The sequence below is a fragment of the Carassius carassius genome, chromosome 18 (genome assembly GCF_963082965.1).
Source record: "Carassius carassius chromosome 18, fCarCar2.1, whole genome shotgun sequence".
NCBI classification, from domain to species: domain Eukaryota; kingdom Metazoa; phylum Chordata; class Actinopteri; order Cypriniformes; family Cyprinidae; genus Carassius; species Carassius carassius.
The window spans coordinates 1,500,535-1,515,989 of record NC_081772.1 but is presented as its reverse complement, the minus strand read 5'-3'; the positions used below and the strand labels follow the sequence as shown (position 1 = coordinate 1,515,989).

The following is a 15,455-nucleotide window of genomic DNA, read 5'->3' as shown; positions in this document are numbered from 1 at the left end:
AGAAATATAATGCCCCTGCTGCCCTCTTGTCAACAATTAATAAACTTCTCAATCTGAGTGTATGTTCTACACTGTATGTGAAATATTTCAGACATTTTTTGTAGAAAAAGTAGATGGACATCATTAATTCTGCATTTGAAGTCGACATCTGGTGGTTGCGATGTGGTTCCTTTACGTCTCCTTAAGGAGATGGCTGATGTTGTTGGGCCGAGTATACTTCTATTGTTAACAGTAGTCTTCATAATGGAGTTGTTCCAACTGGCCTTAAGCAGGTGGATATTCAGCCACTTCTTAAAAAGCCTAAGTTAGACGCTCTAGAATTGAAGAATTAGCGGCTCAAAAAAATCTCAAAACTACCATGCCTATCAAAGATTTAAGAGAAGGTGTTTTATTCCCAATTTATGTCATTTTTAAGTATGTATGAGATCTTAGACAAATTCAGTCCGGTTCTAGGGCAGGTCACAGTCTGCACATTTAAGAGTTGTTAATGACGTCCATATAATCAGAGATGCAGGTAATGCGGCAGCTTTTATTTTATTGGACTTTAGTGCAGCTTTTGAAACAATAGACCATGTGATTCTTATAAAGTGGTTATCTCATTTAATTTGAATTTGTGGGATGGTTTTAAAGTGGTTCGAGTCTTATGTTAAATAGATAATTCTCAGTATGGTAACTTTGCTTCAACAGCAGAATGTGTTACTTGTGGGGTCCCCCAAGGCTCTGTTACTGGCCTTATTTTATTTTCCCTGTATATGTTGCCCCTGGGCTAAAATGTTTTTTTACTATTACTATTTGTATGTGGATGATACACAGATCTGTTTGTCTATGAGAGTTGGAGAGAACAATGGTTCTACTTTTCTTTTTGCATGTCCAGAGGAGGTTAAGAGCTGGATGACTCAAAATCTGCTTCAGTTGAACCGAGTAAAACTGAGATTATGTTTTTTGGCCCTGCCAGAAGATGTTTAGATATGTCCACATATTTAGGTTCATGGTCTGATTATTTCCATGACCAAATAAGGAACTTAGGTGTGGTGTTTGATCCAGAGCTGAAATTTGACAAGCAGATCAATGCTGTAGTAAAGAGTTGTTTTTTCCAAATTAGATCTATAGCTTGACTAAAATCTATTCTGTCAAGGAAAGACTTAGAGAACATTTACATTTAATTATTTAACAGACCAACAAGAGAACAAAAACAGTATACAAGTGCCATGACAAGTGTCAGTTAGTCTAGCACAGAACATGTAGCCAGGATTTTTTTTCTCCAAGAATATGATAGACAAGGAATGAAAAGTTAAGTGCTAGTATTACTTGGTTAAGTGCTGGTGAAAATTATTATTATTATTTTTTAATGAGTAAAGACTCATTTAGGCTGTTCAAATTGAGATTGGGAGGTCATTCCACCAGCTGGGAACAGTCCAGGAAAAGGTCTGTGAGCAGGGCCAGATTAACACTTTGTTGTACCCTGGGCAACAATATTCAAGGGCCCCATCATCACGACCCCAGGATCACCATAATATGGTCATATACAGAATATATTACTGTAATATACAGTAAATATACTCAATACTTCAAATTCTAACTGTCATCAGGTGTATTTTGATTTACAAATATTTAAATGCTCATAGAACTACAAATGAACTACTATGTCCCCTATCAAAGACATTCACTCACATATGATGCTATGAAAACAAAACACATCAGCATCTGTATAATCTGGTAAAATTGACCCACTACATTGAGAGGGAGGGAAATATCCTCCATTTTCACAAAAATGAATAAATAAGCAACCACTTTCAAACCATTGTTTATTTAACAACATTTATTCCCAATAGAAATGTATTGAATTGATATAGCTATAACAGAAGACCACAGACAACACATCAAGAAACATTTTGGTCCTCAGCTCATTTTAAGCAGAAATCACCCTGACAGGGTGACCCTGTTTCCTCAGAATTCAACAAGGCAATCAAGTTATTAGTCCAACACAAACAATTTGAAATCTGCCAGTTATCCCTCCACAACAATATACAGCATTTTAATAAAGCTGGCACCTCAAGGAAAAAAATAAATAAATAAAATGCAGTATCACTATTATCTGCTCATAAACATTTTTATCCTAAGCTCATTTTAACTTGTTTTAAAATAGAACAACAACATATCACAGCACAATTAACCAGTTAAACATTGTAGTGCTACATAAACATTTAGAAATCTGTCAATTTCTCTGAAGAAGACAAGACAGAAATAAATGCTACATAATCTGGCAAAACACACAATTTTAGTCCTAAATAATGAGGAAGTGCATGTTTGAATTTGAAATGCCTTCATTTGGCAAACACATCTTACAATGGCTTTTTTCTGGACTTTGACTGTGCAAACTGGTGTACAGTATAACATCTTCAAAATCAAGGCCACTAACAAGTTCATGTCCAATAGCTAAAATAGAAAGTGCAGAGCCGTGTCTGTGACACAATTTCTCTCTAGAAGACAAGATAAAAATAAATACTACAAAACCTGGCAAAACACACAATTTTAATCCTAAATAATTAGGGAGTGCATGTTTGCTTTCATTTGGCATCTTGAAGAAAAGTCCTGGCTAGCTGAGTTGTCCTCGTCGTTGACGGAAGCTGACTTAACAGAACTGTCGGCAACATTAACAGGAGTGAAGAAATTACCTATTTTAGGTATATACTTTACATTTTCTGCGTTTCTGATGTCCTTTTCCTTTTTTAATTTCCGCTTCGCGCTCCCATTTAGCTTCTCCATGTCAGATATTTTTCTGTTGTAGCAACGCCTGACGTAACCCGCTCGGCGTAACATTTGACCAGCCTCATGCGGACTGACCAATGAGGAGAGGGTCTTAACTTGAGGCCCTCTCTTCATTGGTCATTCCGCATGAGACTGACTCTCAACCGCTCTCAAATCACGTTCAAAGTCATAGGCAGCGCAGCGTCTCTCTGAGTAAGCGCAAAAGCCCGTGTTGACAGTTTGTTTAATGTAAAGCGGGAGATTACCAGATACAGTATTTTGCTCGTGCCCTTGCTGCCCTGGGCCCTTTAGAGGTCTTGGGCCCCTGGGCAATTGCCCAGTTGCCCGTATGGTTAATCCGGCCCTGTCTGTGAGAGTGATTTTGAACTTCTTTGTGATGGCACCACAAGGCATCGTTCACTTGCAGAGCGCAAACTTCTGGAGGGCACATAAGATTGAACTAGTGAGTTTAGGTATGTTGGTGCCGTGCCAGTACCTTGAATTTGCTGCGAGCGGCTACTGGTAGTCAGTCTAACCTGATGAGGAGAGGAGAAATGTGAGCTTATTTTTGCTCATTGAAGACATGGAGAAAGTTATTAATGCCTTTGTTTTGTTTCATCTGGACTATTGCAATGTGTTGTGTTTGGAATCCAGCCAGACCACTCTTACATGTTTGCAATTAGTTCAGAATGCAGCAGCTAGGCTGCTAGTGGGTGCTAAGAAAAGTCATCATATCTCTCCTATTTTAGCCACTCTCAAGTAGCTACCAGTGAACTACAGGATGAAATATAAAACTCTTTTATATGTTTTTAAAGCAGTTCCTGGCATGGCCCCAGCGTAGCTCTCTCTCTGCGCTTTGGTATGCCAAGATGTCATGCAATTTTTCTAGTATCTGAGCTTGGTGTGATTTTGGAATTACAATCCTGATTCCATTCAATAACAGCCCATTTTGCACAGAAGGTTTTTCTGAAAATGACATGTAAGGCTGGAAAGGTTTGTCATTGGAGAACTTGTCTGGCCATCCTTCCACACTGCTTTAAAGTGAAGTGAAGTGACATACAGACAAGTATGGTGACCCAAAGTCAGAATTCTTGCTCTGCAGTGAACACACACACACACCGTGAACACACACTCGGAGCAGTGGGCAGCCATTTATGCTGCAGCCTTTTTTCTGTATAGCTGGAAGGCTTGCCAAAACGGAGTTAGAATACAGATGGTTGTTTTCTTTGGAAAGCCTTTTTGCTGTACTGTTTATGGGAGTTCTAGACAAACCAGGTTGCCATTTGTTGTCAACTTGCTTCTGGAGGAGAACAGCACTTGACCCATATGAAGAGGCATCCACAGAGACAACTGTATCCTTATTTGGATTATACAGCACCAAACCTGAGGGTTTCGTCAGTTCCTCTTTGATTTTCTCAAAGGCCTCTTGCTGAAATGATCCCCAAACCCACATATTGGACTTTCTCAATAAGTCTCTGTGTGGCTGTGTCTTCACTAGGTGGTGAGAATTTACCAAGGTGGTTGACCATTCCCAAAAATAGCCTCACTTCACTGATATTACATGGTTGTTTCATTGCTTTAACTACTTCCAGCTTGTCTGGTCTGCACTCACCCCTGATGCCCCAAAGATCTGTTCAAGGAACTTGATTTTTGTCTTGGAAAACACACATTTGTTGTTGAGTGTGACTCCTGCTTCCTAAAGTCTTGAGAGCATCCTTCGGAGCCTCTCATCTTGTTCTTTCTATGTTCTATAATATTATTGTTTAATTGTCAGAAAATAGATTATTATTAATCATAATATATGATTTTTTTATTGTTCATTTCATAACCCATTGGCAGGTATTTCTGCTTTATTTGGGCATTAACCTCTAAGTTGACTCTTAACTAAATTTTGATAATTTCTCTAAAAGCGATGGTTAACCTTTTACAACTTTTAAAGTTAGCTTAAGAAGTATATCTTCATTTTTACATTTTGAAAGATAAACCTACGTAAGACAATTTGGTAAAACTTAAAAAAAAATAATATTAGGCAAAAAGGTTCTTCTATGGAATCATGAATCACCTTTTTTTTTAAAGAGTGTACCTTGTTTACATATTCACATAGCAACAGCCCAGCCTTTCCTTTTATTTCCTTAAAATGTGAGTCTCCTGTGCTAGAGGTGATTACAGTCTGTTCTTTTTAAATAAATAGGTATGGGTGTGTGTGTATGTGTGTGTGTGTGTGTGTGTGTGTGTGTGTGTGTGTGTGTGTGTGATTAAGCGAGTACACTGAGCTTATTTATAGTGCAGATGGAAATGTTTTCCCCCATTTCCACAGAACTTATAGAGAGAGATACATCGAACCTGAGACAGGACACCAATGAGCAGGTAACTTGTTAGTTTTATCAAATATAACCCGATCTAAAGCATGAGTATTCATCTGATAATGGTTTTCTCAGTTTAGTAAAATCTTTTACTTGGAGCTCAAAAAAGTTTATAGTGCAAGTCAATTTATTTAGTGTTAAAGTATTGAGGATTTGTCCTTGGACAAAAAAACTATAAGTAGATTTACTTAATGTTTATTTTGCATTATTTCGAATTAGCAGTTTTTGCCAAATTCTGCAGCGTTTGTACTTCAGATATGAATGTTTTCTCAAATCATGTGTCTTGTTCAACAATAAATTGTAATGTAATTGAATTAAATTTAGACCAAAACATTTTTTTTTTGAGTGTATAAGCAAGCATATAGACAGCTTGTTACCCTTTGAAGATAATATGTCCACTCAATAAAACTATTAACTGAATGAACACAGAGACCTCAATACTGGGTACACCATACGCAATGAGGATAACAATCAATAGTGTTTGGGTATAAATGGGTCATTTTGAGTAAAATGGGATCATAACTTTTTCTTGAAAAAAAATGGCCCTAAAATGACAATAAGTGGCTCAAAATATTATTTTGCATGTTTTTAATTGGATTTTGAGAATTGAACATAGTCATGATTTCAATTATTAAAAATAAAGTGGCCCTAACATTTAAAGATATATATATATAAACTGAGACAGACTAAATTCCTAAGAACTGATAGCCCTGAATATTATTACTTTATCAATGCATCTCTAAGCAGATTTGAATCGCTTTTTAATAGGCAACATAACTTGAGTAAAAACATTAATGTGTGTGTATGTATATATATATATATATATATATATATATATATATATATATATATATATATATATATATATATATATATATATATATATACACTGAATAAATTAACTTGCACTTTTTTTAAACTTTTTTTTGAGCTGCAAAGACATTAAACACAATTTAGTTGTGCTATAGTAAATTTACAAATTCATACTTTCACAAGCGCGTGAGGTCATGACAACCAGACATTGCGCATTAAAGCTGCGCTTCTAATTTGCCACACTAAACTTAACAATAAACACGTTGAAAATAAAAATGGAATCTTGAAGGAGACTTTTATCAGGAGTCAACAGACATTTGTTGGACTTCATTAAAGTTAAAGTTTCGTTTTTCTGAACAGACTATAAACAGTTTATATTCTAAAATCTATTTATAGGTTGTTCTGTGTAAATTTAACAACATTTGGATAAAAGTGGGTCATGTAAATGCGGTAACCCCTTTTGTTTTATCGGAGAAAGGTCATAAACGGTGTCGCAACAGGTAGTTTTTTGCCTCTAACTCTGCTGAACTCTGGTTTGGCACGGCATGTAAACCACTTTCTGTCGTTTTAGTGCGCATGTGTGTTAAGTGACAGAAACGCATTGTTAGTGCATGTGCATTTAAGTCTTGCAGTAAAGTGTCACTTGTCACTTTAATCAGACTTAATAATGTATTTTTAATAAGGGATTTTTTTGCACTAAAAATCTTTTATCTGCACTGTTGTTCACTTCATTGATTTGCACTATATCTGTCATTTGCCTTGCGCTGCTTTATTTAACTTTATTTTTAATTGTATTATATGCCTTTTTTTTACATTCCCTTATTGTATAGTTGTATCTACATTTTATATTTGATCTAGATTTTTAGGCTTTAATGTTAATTTTATCTGTATGCACAGGGGTCTGAGAGTATTCTGTATGTACTGTACATGTGGAAATTAAAGCAGACTTGACTTGACTTGACTAAAGAATGATGGAAATATATGAGTCAGATAATTATAAAAATGTGTTTCGTCTCGTGCAGCAGAAGTAGAAGTGGTTCAGTCACAATTCTGCGTTTATAACTGCATGAGAAGATAATATACACGAGCTGTAAATAAGTTTCCTGACATGTTGCAAGCTTAATTTAACATCACAACTGACAAATGTATGGAATATTCGGAGTCAGATACGTAAATGATTATAGCCTATTTTAACGCCACTATAATAACCTGATTTATTAAGGTTACTGATGTGCATATAAATGGGGAAAAGGAGATTATTTTAATAAACTGATATTTGTGAGTTATCAACTTGTGTGCATGTAAACGTGCTCACTGATATCTTCATCGGAGATTTTGCGCTGTCTCCAGATCTCCCTCAAGTTCACGTTGTTAACGCAGAATATCATTTTATGCTATCAACAGCCAAGCATTATTTGTCTAATGGATTTCAAGCTACACCTATTGCCTCTGAACTTCTTTGTTCTCCTCAACATAGAAGAATATATTTTGAATAATGTTCGTGACCGTAAAGTTTCTGGTCCCCATCGACTCAAATAGTGTAGTTTTAAGTGTTTAAAATATATTCTTTTGCATTCAACAAAGTAAGCCAGTAAGTCAATAGCTCCGTGGCCCAGTGAAGTCTTATTTTCCTTGATAATGTGTTTTCTCAAATTCAAAATAGAGTATTTAAAAGTAGGCTACTATATTTTATAATTAAAATTATGAAATAGTGAAAGTAATACTTTTATTTTCATTAATAACATTGAGCTATTAATAACTGTAATTATTAATTTTAATAAACACACATTTATAATATTTATGTGTAGCCTACCCTTGGTGGATTTTTTTTTTTACGATATTTGTGTAATTTAAATAGAAAATAGAACAGTAACTAAGCATTATCTAGCATGAACAGTTGTTGTTATTATAAACAAAAATGATAAATTAATTACAAATAAACGAAATAGTAATTGTAGACACTTACTGACGGTTGTAAAAAAAAAAACAAGCTGAGAGACGCCAAAGCTGTAATGTGATTGGTTTAAAAGGCACACGTGATCCGCGGTGACCGTTACACATTCTCCAAAGGTGGACCCTGGGAGGATGGGATCACTTTACAGTGATCTCTGTCCAGTAAAATACGGTCCACACCAGAGGCTCTGGTCCACACCACAATGACTGTATAAAAACACGCTTTACTGTGGATTAGATTCGATTCAACGTCCTGCCAGCTACATGTAAGAGCCAATCACGAACTGGTTAATTCAACACGTCACCGCAGCTGCATTTAAAAGCTCCGGTTTCCATAGAAACAACAAGTGTTCTGAGAAACACGTTTAGCAGTGCGCATGCGCACTGACCGGACTAACCGGATATTTACGCCTATACCGCTATTTTGGAGCAGGAAACAATGTATTGTACGGCGCGTGTCGGATTGTTTTCCTGAATAGGAATATGTTATTTAAACGAACTTGAGAAACAGTTTTTGGCATCTCGGTATTTCCACATTCAAGTAGATAAGAGTTGATTTGGACAGCGGCCCGGATGCGATGAAAATATGGCCACCGAGTGAACCGACTTTACAAGAAACGGACTTTAAACTATAATGACACCAGAGAGCAGGTATAGCGTTCATGCATTCGATAGTCTGAGAGTTTATAAAGTTAATTCTATGGGTATTAAGTGGTTTCATTCATGCACTTCCACTGATGATTCTATTTAAATGATTCTAAAGCACGTCATAAATCCAGCATGTGTTTGTATGTTTCTTGTGTGTTTTGTGGTCATGCTCTACTGCAGAAGCTGACTCCTCAAACTGATGTGTTTTTATATTGAAATAAAGGGTGTGTCGGTGTTTAACTTGATATTCCTGACCAGATTCAGCTGTGGTGCATTGGAGGGAAGAACAGAAATCATATAAACATACCTGTAGAAAAATACTGTTGTGCTGATTCAATGGAATATCAATGGAAATCTGACTTGTCAGATGACAACTGTTTAAAAAAAAAGAATACAGTAACAAAGAAGTGCCATTGAAGTCTCCATATCATGGAGAATCATTTTTATGGATTCTACATTGATAGTATAATGTGATTGTGTGAATATGAATCCCACGGTATGATGGATGCATTGGTTGCATAGATGGCATATATAATGAAATGTTCATCAGACCTTCTCTCTCTCTCTCTCTCAGCCAGATGAACGGGTCAGTCGGGCCGATGCGAGTGTTGGTGACGGGCGGCAGTGGGCTGGTGGGGCGAGCGATAGAACGGCTGGTGAAAGAAGAGGGCGAAAACAGAGAAGGAGAAGAATGGATATTCCTGACATCCAAAGATGCCAATCTTCTGTAAGAGCTCCTTATAAAACACATTAACCATTATCACATATTATAAAACATGTATTATATACTTTACAAGCCAATGTTATGGAAGTAATAAAAATACTTCCAAGAAGGATCACTAACTTTACACCAACTTTCTGTTTATTATTAGCGTAGTTCAACTGTAGTTCATGATTATTACATTATTATGCATTTGGGTGTAGTATAGTAATAACAAGTAATCAAATAAAGCATATGTTGATACGTTAATCTCATTTTTATTTTTCTAAATCAATATTTTGATTGATATTTGATTGCAAACTTGTTGCTTGTAACACCAGACGCGAATGAAGCGTTAAGAGCAGATGATTTACATGTTAAGTCAATGCAAAGACGCGAATAGATATTCTACGGCGCAATTTGAGCGTTTCGGAGATTTTGCCACATGTTACGACTGATTCGAAAGTTGAAAAATCATAAATATAATAGAGTTGGTTGTTATTATTATTATTAAACCTCTTTCCGGCTCAGACTGCATTGGTTAAGTTTATGGGGCTGTCACGTGATGAACAAACGACTTGAAAAACCCGAAGACTCAAGATTTGTTTTTATTTCTTATTAATGCATCAACTTTACAACCAACCAATCACAATCCAAAATAAATCCAATCTTATTCAGCCTTGGTTGAGCATAAACAAAAGAAAAAGAACAACAACAAAATAAAAATAAAAAAGTGTCAAAATAAACTAAACTGAACCAGAAAGAAAAACAGCAGGAAAATAAGTAAATAACATACAAATTCAATTAAAGTCAACCTAAGGGCTTTCCTGTTTTAAAGATTTGTATAGGTTTTACTTCATTACAGCTCTGAATAAAGTTGGGTTTAGATTTCAACCGTCTGCATTTGAGAATAAAAATGTTCCCAAAACATACCAGGAAATTAATAACAATTCAAAATCTTTGTTTTCAAGAAAAATACCAAACCTGACTACCTTCAACATCCCTTGCATCACACAAAAAAACTATTTTCCATTACTTGTTTCACACACAAAAAAAAACAATCAGAATTAAATTTCAATCTTTTCATTCAGTGTTTCTTGATCTCGCGCTGTCAGCAGCATATGTGCTTATTTGCATATTGCGGACAAAAAAACATGAATTCATTCTATTGCAATTTCATATATCGCCGAATGTTCAATACAGCCATGCCATCACTCCAAAGTTTGGACACACTTGACCGAATTTCTGTTTTTTGAGATTTCAGAAATCTTTTATTTATTGCTCGTTGTCCATTTGTGTCCCATGCATGATAAATATATTTGCACGTGTTGTTTTAGGAGCGCTGAAGAGACGAGAGCAGTCTTCGAGAAACATCGTCCGACGCACGTCATTCATTTAGCTGCGATGGTGGGCGGACTCTTCAGAAACATGAGACAGAACCTGGACTTCTGGGTAATTATTAATATTAAAAAACAATGGAAATATGTATATGTTGGACATATATTAGTGTTGAATAATTAAACTGTATACTAATCATTTTTGTTTGTTGGTTTCAGAGGAATAATGTGTTTATCAATGACAACGTGCTGAAGGCGGCTCATGAGTTCGGAGTGCTGAAGGTCGTTTCTTGCCTTTCCACGTGTATCTTTCCAGATAAAACTGCTTACCCTATAGATGAGACTATGGTAAATTCTCACACACACACACACATACACACACACGTTGGTATTGGTGGTTCACAGGGACTCTCCATAGGCGTAATGGTTTTTATACTGCACAAACTGTATTTTCTATTGCCCTACACTTAAACCCACCCCTCACAGAAAACTATCTGCATTTTTTTTAGCTTTGTTTCTCTCTCACTGTGTTTCAGATTCACAACGGTCCGCCTCATGAGTCTAATTTTGGTTATGCTTACGCCAAACGCATGATTGATGTCCAGAACAGGTCAGGGTCAAAGGTCATTCGTCATGAGTTTTTTTTTTTTTTTTCTGGGGGGGGTGTATCCCATTAAAGCTCGTCTCGATCACATTTCAAAAGAGAGAAAAATTCCAAGCTATCCAATCTATTTATTATTTTATTCTCAATGGTGAATTTCATTAAAATGGGTTATGAAATTCTTTTTTTAAATTATTTAAATAATGTCACCTAAGTTGTGCTAATAATTGTGCTTTTTATATCAAAAATGGGCATAATGTGGATATAAATGGTCGTTTTCAACTCTGAATTTAGCTTCTGATTTCAATGCTCTGTTGGAAGGGGCGTGTCTTCTGTGAGACTCATCGTAAACGCCCACTGCTGTGATTGGCTAACATCTTTACATAATAAATGAGCATTACATGTGGAACTCTCTTACTGTGTTTTTACTATAACAGCTGCCAAGATGAACTAATGGTGAAAAGTGTTGATTATAAGTCCTTTAGATTCAGGGTTTCCACTCCATTTTATGGTGTTTGTTTATATCCTTCATAAGTCTGTGCATGTGTGTGTTTTTCCATTAGGGCGTTATTTCAGCAGTACGGTCTGCGATACACAGCCGTCATCCCCACTAATGTATTTGGACCCCATGACAACTTCAACATTGATGACGGTCACGTCCTGCCGGGGTTGATCCACAAGACCTACCTGGCAAAGAGTGAGATGCATGTAACTTTCTGAAAGGATTTAGAGCCTCAATGAAGTTCTGTTCACATGGTAAACCTGTTTCATGTGTTTGTGTGTGTTATAGAGGAAGGTAAACCTCTGCAGGTCTGGGGTTCGGGTCGTGCTCTGCGTCAGTTCATCTATTCTCTGGATCTGGCTCGTCTGTTTGTGTGGGTTCTGAGGGAGTACGACGAGGTGGAGCCCATCATTCTCTCAGGTTCTTAAATATTCCGTTGGATCTAAGGCTGTACATATCATTTTTAGAGGGCTTAAGTTTGGGGACTGAAAACGGGAATCGTTCTGGCCTAATGTGATTATGGAAGCTTGTTTCCAACAAGGGATAAAAAAAATGAGATTTTTATTTTTTTTTATTTTTCAGAATTTCAAGATATAAACTAGGAAGAAAAGTCAGAATTGAGATATAAACTCACAATTAAAAAAAAAAAAAAAAAAAAAAAAAACAGAATTGTGAGGAAAAAGTCTTTAAAAAAAAATTTTCATATATATTTTGAGGCAGAAAATAAATTGTGTGATGAACTAAGAATTCAGACAAAAAGTCTAAATTGCAAGAGGTTAAGTATTAAGAGAAAATAAGTCAAATTGCAAGTCACAAACTCTGAAAAAAATCCGATTTCTGACGAAAAATGGCAATGTTGTGAGATGTAAACTCAGAACTCCGATAAAAAATTAAAGGTTGCATGACGGCACACTCTTGTGTCAAAATTCTAAATGATGCAATTTTGTATCGTGGTGGAAAAGAGTCTTCTATAGATTTACAAAATTTGAAAAGGCGATGATTTAATGGAATAAACGTGAGCACTGCACATTCAAACCTAATCCACAGGAAATCAATGTTGCACATTTATACCGAGCGATTGCTTCTGATTTACTGTAGATGAATAATGACCGTGTTTACTGAAATCTGTGTCCCTGAGAATCTGAGATGCCTTGTTTGTGTCTCTCTAGTGGGAGAAGAGGATGAGTTGTCCATAAAGTTTGCTGCGGACGCTGTGGTCGAAGCGTTGGGGTTCAAGGGTGACGTGATTGTATCCTTTCACACACAAACAACATCAGAACAGTAGACACTGAATGACATTCTTTAAACAGCTGAACCTTAACTAAATGCTCTCAGTATGACACTAGTAAAGCAGACGGTCAGTTCAAGAAAACTGCCAGTAACGCCAAACTACGCAAATACCTGCCAGACTTCAAGTTCACGCCGTTCAAACAAGGTGATCATTCACATGCATGCAATACTAAATGCTTTTTTTTTCAATAGTATTAAAAAGAAGATTGTTGATTGAAGCTTTGCTTTTTTTTCAGCCATCCAGGAGACGTGTGATTGGTTTGTGGCAAATTATGACTCCGCCCGTAAATGAAACTCTTCACATCTGATTGTCTGCGGGGAGCTTGGACACTGTTGCTTGAAACTTGAACAACACTTGAACATTTTTACAAAGACAATCTCATGGACCACTGCCATCTAAACCCTCTTTTCATGCCAATTTAAAGTTTTCTTTCTTCATTTTACAAGAATGCAGTTACTAAATCTGCACAATGCTGCGTTTTTAAATGCATTTATTAATGCATAAACTGCTTCAGACGGCGCCATCTAGCGGCTACGCGCGGGACATCCTTAGTATCTCAACCGAGGTTTAAAATTAAACCCCAAATTAAAGCAAAAACCTGCATTGGTGAGTATTTTTCATTTTAACAATGCATGGATGTAAGAACTCAGTAAGTAGTGCTGTTATGAAATCACAAAAGCAATATGTAAGTATATGGTCCAAAACAATAGGTGTTCACATTTAACGCTGAAGACGTTTTCTGTGAATGTGCAAGACTTCCGGTTCATCAGTAAACGGTGAAAACTGTTGGCACAACAAGCCAGTGTGTTCACAATTAAGATAATGCTATTAAAATAATATGGTAAGACTCATCAGTTTGCAATATCAAGCAGCAAAACAATTGCTTTATACAGCTAAAAATAGCTGGAAACGGATGACACCGGAAGCCACACATTAAATTTACAAATTTACTTTCTGAACATCTAATTGATAACTGAAACATCCTATTGATGTTTTATTACAGATTACAAAATGTGCAAATACGTATGTGATGCACATGTGCTATTAGGGTACAATATTCACTGCTAGATGGTGATCTCTTGAACCAATGAAGGAGTTTCTAATAGTTGACTTTGGGTCAGTTTTATGATGAAGATTGATTTCTAGTTAATTTAATCAATTGTAATACTTGTGCATGTATAAATCGAAATTGAGAGTGATACTTAATTATTTCTAATTGAGCAAGCATTGCTTAATAACACACAAATCAATAAAAAAGATTCTACAGAACCCTCACATTTAATAGTATTGAATTATTTGTAGATCTCACACTTTAATGAAAACATTTGCAGTTCGTTTGTTAAAGATGTGATTCATGTTAGGCCTGAGGTTCCGTTGCATTTACACAGTTTGACCAGCAGATGGCGCCCGTTTCTAGCGCTTAGAACCAGTGAATCATTTTATGAAGAGTTTCGAAAAGCTTTGTTTCTTGGCCACAGCTTTGACTGACTGACATGTAAAGCGACCAATAACATCGTGCAACGTCATGTTTAGGGGCGGGTAAATATTGACTCGTCTGTAAAAAAAAAAAAAAAAGTCATTTAAATTCTGTTGCTTTTATATAACAAAAAATCTGACAAGACCAATTCTTCACTTTTTTTAAAGAATTTTTACGTTAGTAAAGAGACTAATTTTATTAATTTTATTATTGTCATTTTTTTATTTCATGGTTTTATTTGAACCCTACTGTGGTTGGTGCTGTCCATTTTCTTTTTTACTGATCTCTCAGTCTGGGTTTATTAATTAATAATATGTACTGTATAATTTAATAATACACTTGTATTCGAAACAATGAAGGGTTTTTAGAATGTTTAAGGTTTCTCGAATATCACGACATAGAAAATAAGTGATTTTTTTATTATTCAGATTCATAATGAAGAGAGTTTTAATTTGTAAGTCGCTTTAGATAAAAGCGTCTGCTAAATGTAAATGAGATTTACAAAAATGCGTAATGTGTATTCTTGTTCTAGAGTGCAAAATTTAAAAATAAACGGGGAAAAAAACTGTAAAACGCATAATGGTATATTTGTTGTATTGAATTTAATGTTTGCAGATTTTAATTTAATAAAATATGTGCCAACTCTTATTTTTTACTTTTTTTTTATTAGCCTACTGTTTATTTTTTCGGTGACACTTAACTATAAGGTGTCATTTGTAAACATTAGCGTATTAACTATAACAATATTACAGTATTCGTCTTTGTTAACGTTAGTCAATAAAAATGTACAGTTGTTCATTGCTATTTCAAGTTGGTTCACAGTGCAGTAATGTTTACAAACATTTTTTTTTTATTTTAATAATGCATTAGGCTAGTAAATGTTGAAATTAATATTAACTAGATGAATAATTATTGTTCATGAAACCTTATTGTGTTACCGTGTTTTCTTCTGATTTCAAGGTGATGTATTACCCGGATGTTTTCCTTTGGTAGTAGGTGTGTGTCAGGTGTGTGTGTATCCA

At 35.5% G+C, this 15,455-nt stretch overlaps 1 protein-coding gene across 2 annotated transcripts; it reads left to right on the top strand.

The window, feature by feature from the left end:
• The first annotated feature begins 5,013 nt into the window (after positions 1-5,013).
• LOC132092067 (GDP-L-fucose synthase-like) lies at positions 5,014-13,698 on the top strand. 2 transcript variants are annotated; one of them, XM_059498136.1, is made up of 10 exons: positions 5,014-5,115; positions 9,100-9,252; positions 10,563-10,677; positions 10,782-10,910; positions 11,099-11,172; positions 11,727-11,860; positions 11,954-12,085; positions 12,835-12,914; positions 13,001-13,100; positions 13,192-13,698. In XM_059498136.1, exons 1-10 carry the CDS (start codon positions 5,108-5,110, stop codon positions 13,245-13,247), a joined length of 981 nt encoding a protein of 326 aa, XP_059354119.1. In that variant the 5' UTR covers positions 5,014-5,107; the 3' UTR covers positions 13,248-13,698. The 2 variants fall into 2 exon arrangements, with proteins under 2 accessions (XP_059354119.1, XP_059354118.1); XM_059498135.1 differs by lacking the exon at positions 5,014-5,115 and adding an exon at positions 8,138-8,528.
• Positions 13,699-15,455: the final 1,757 nt, after the last annotated feature.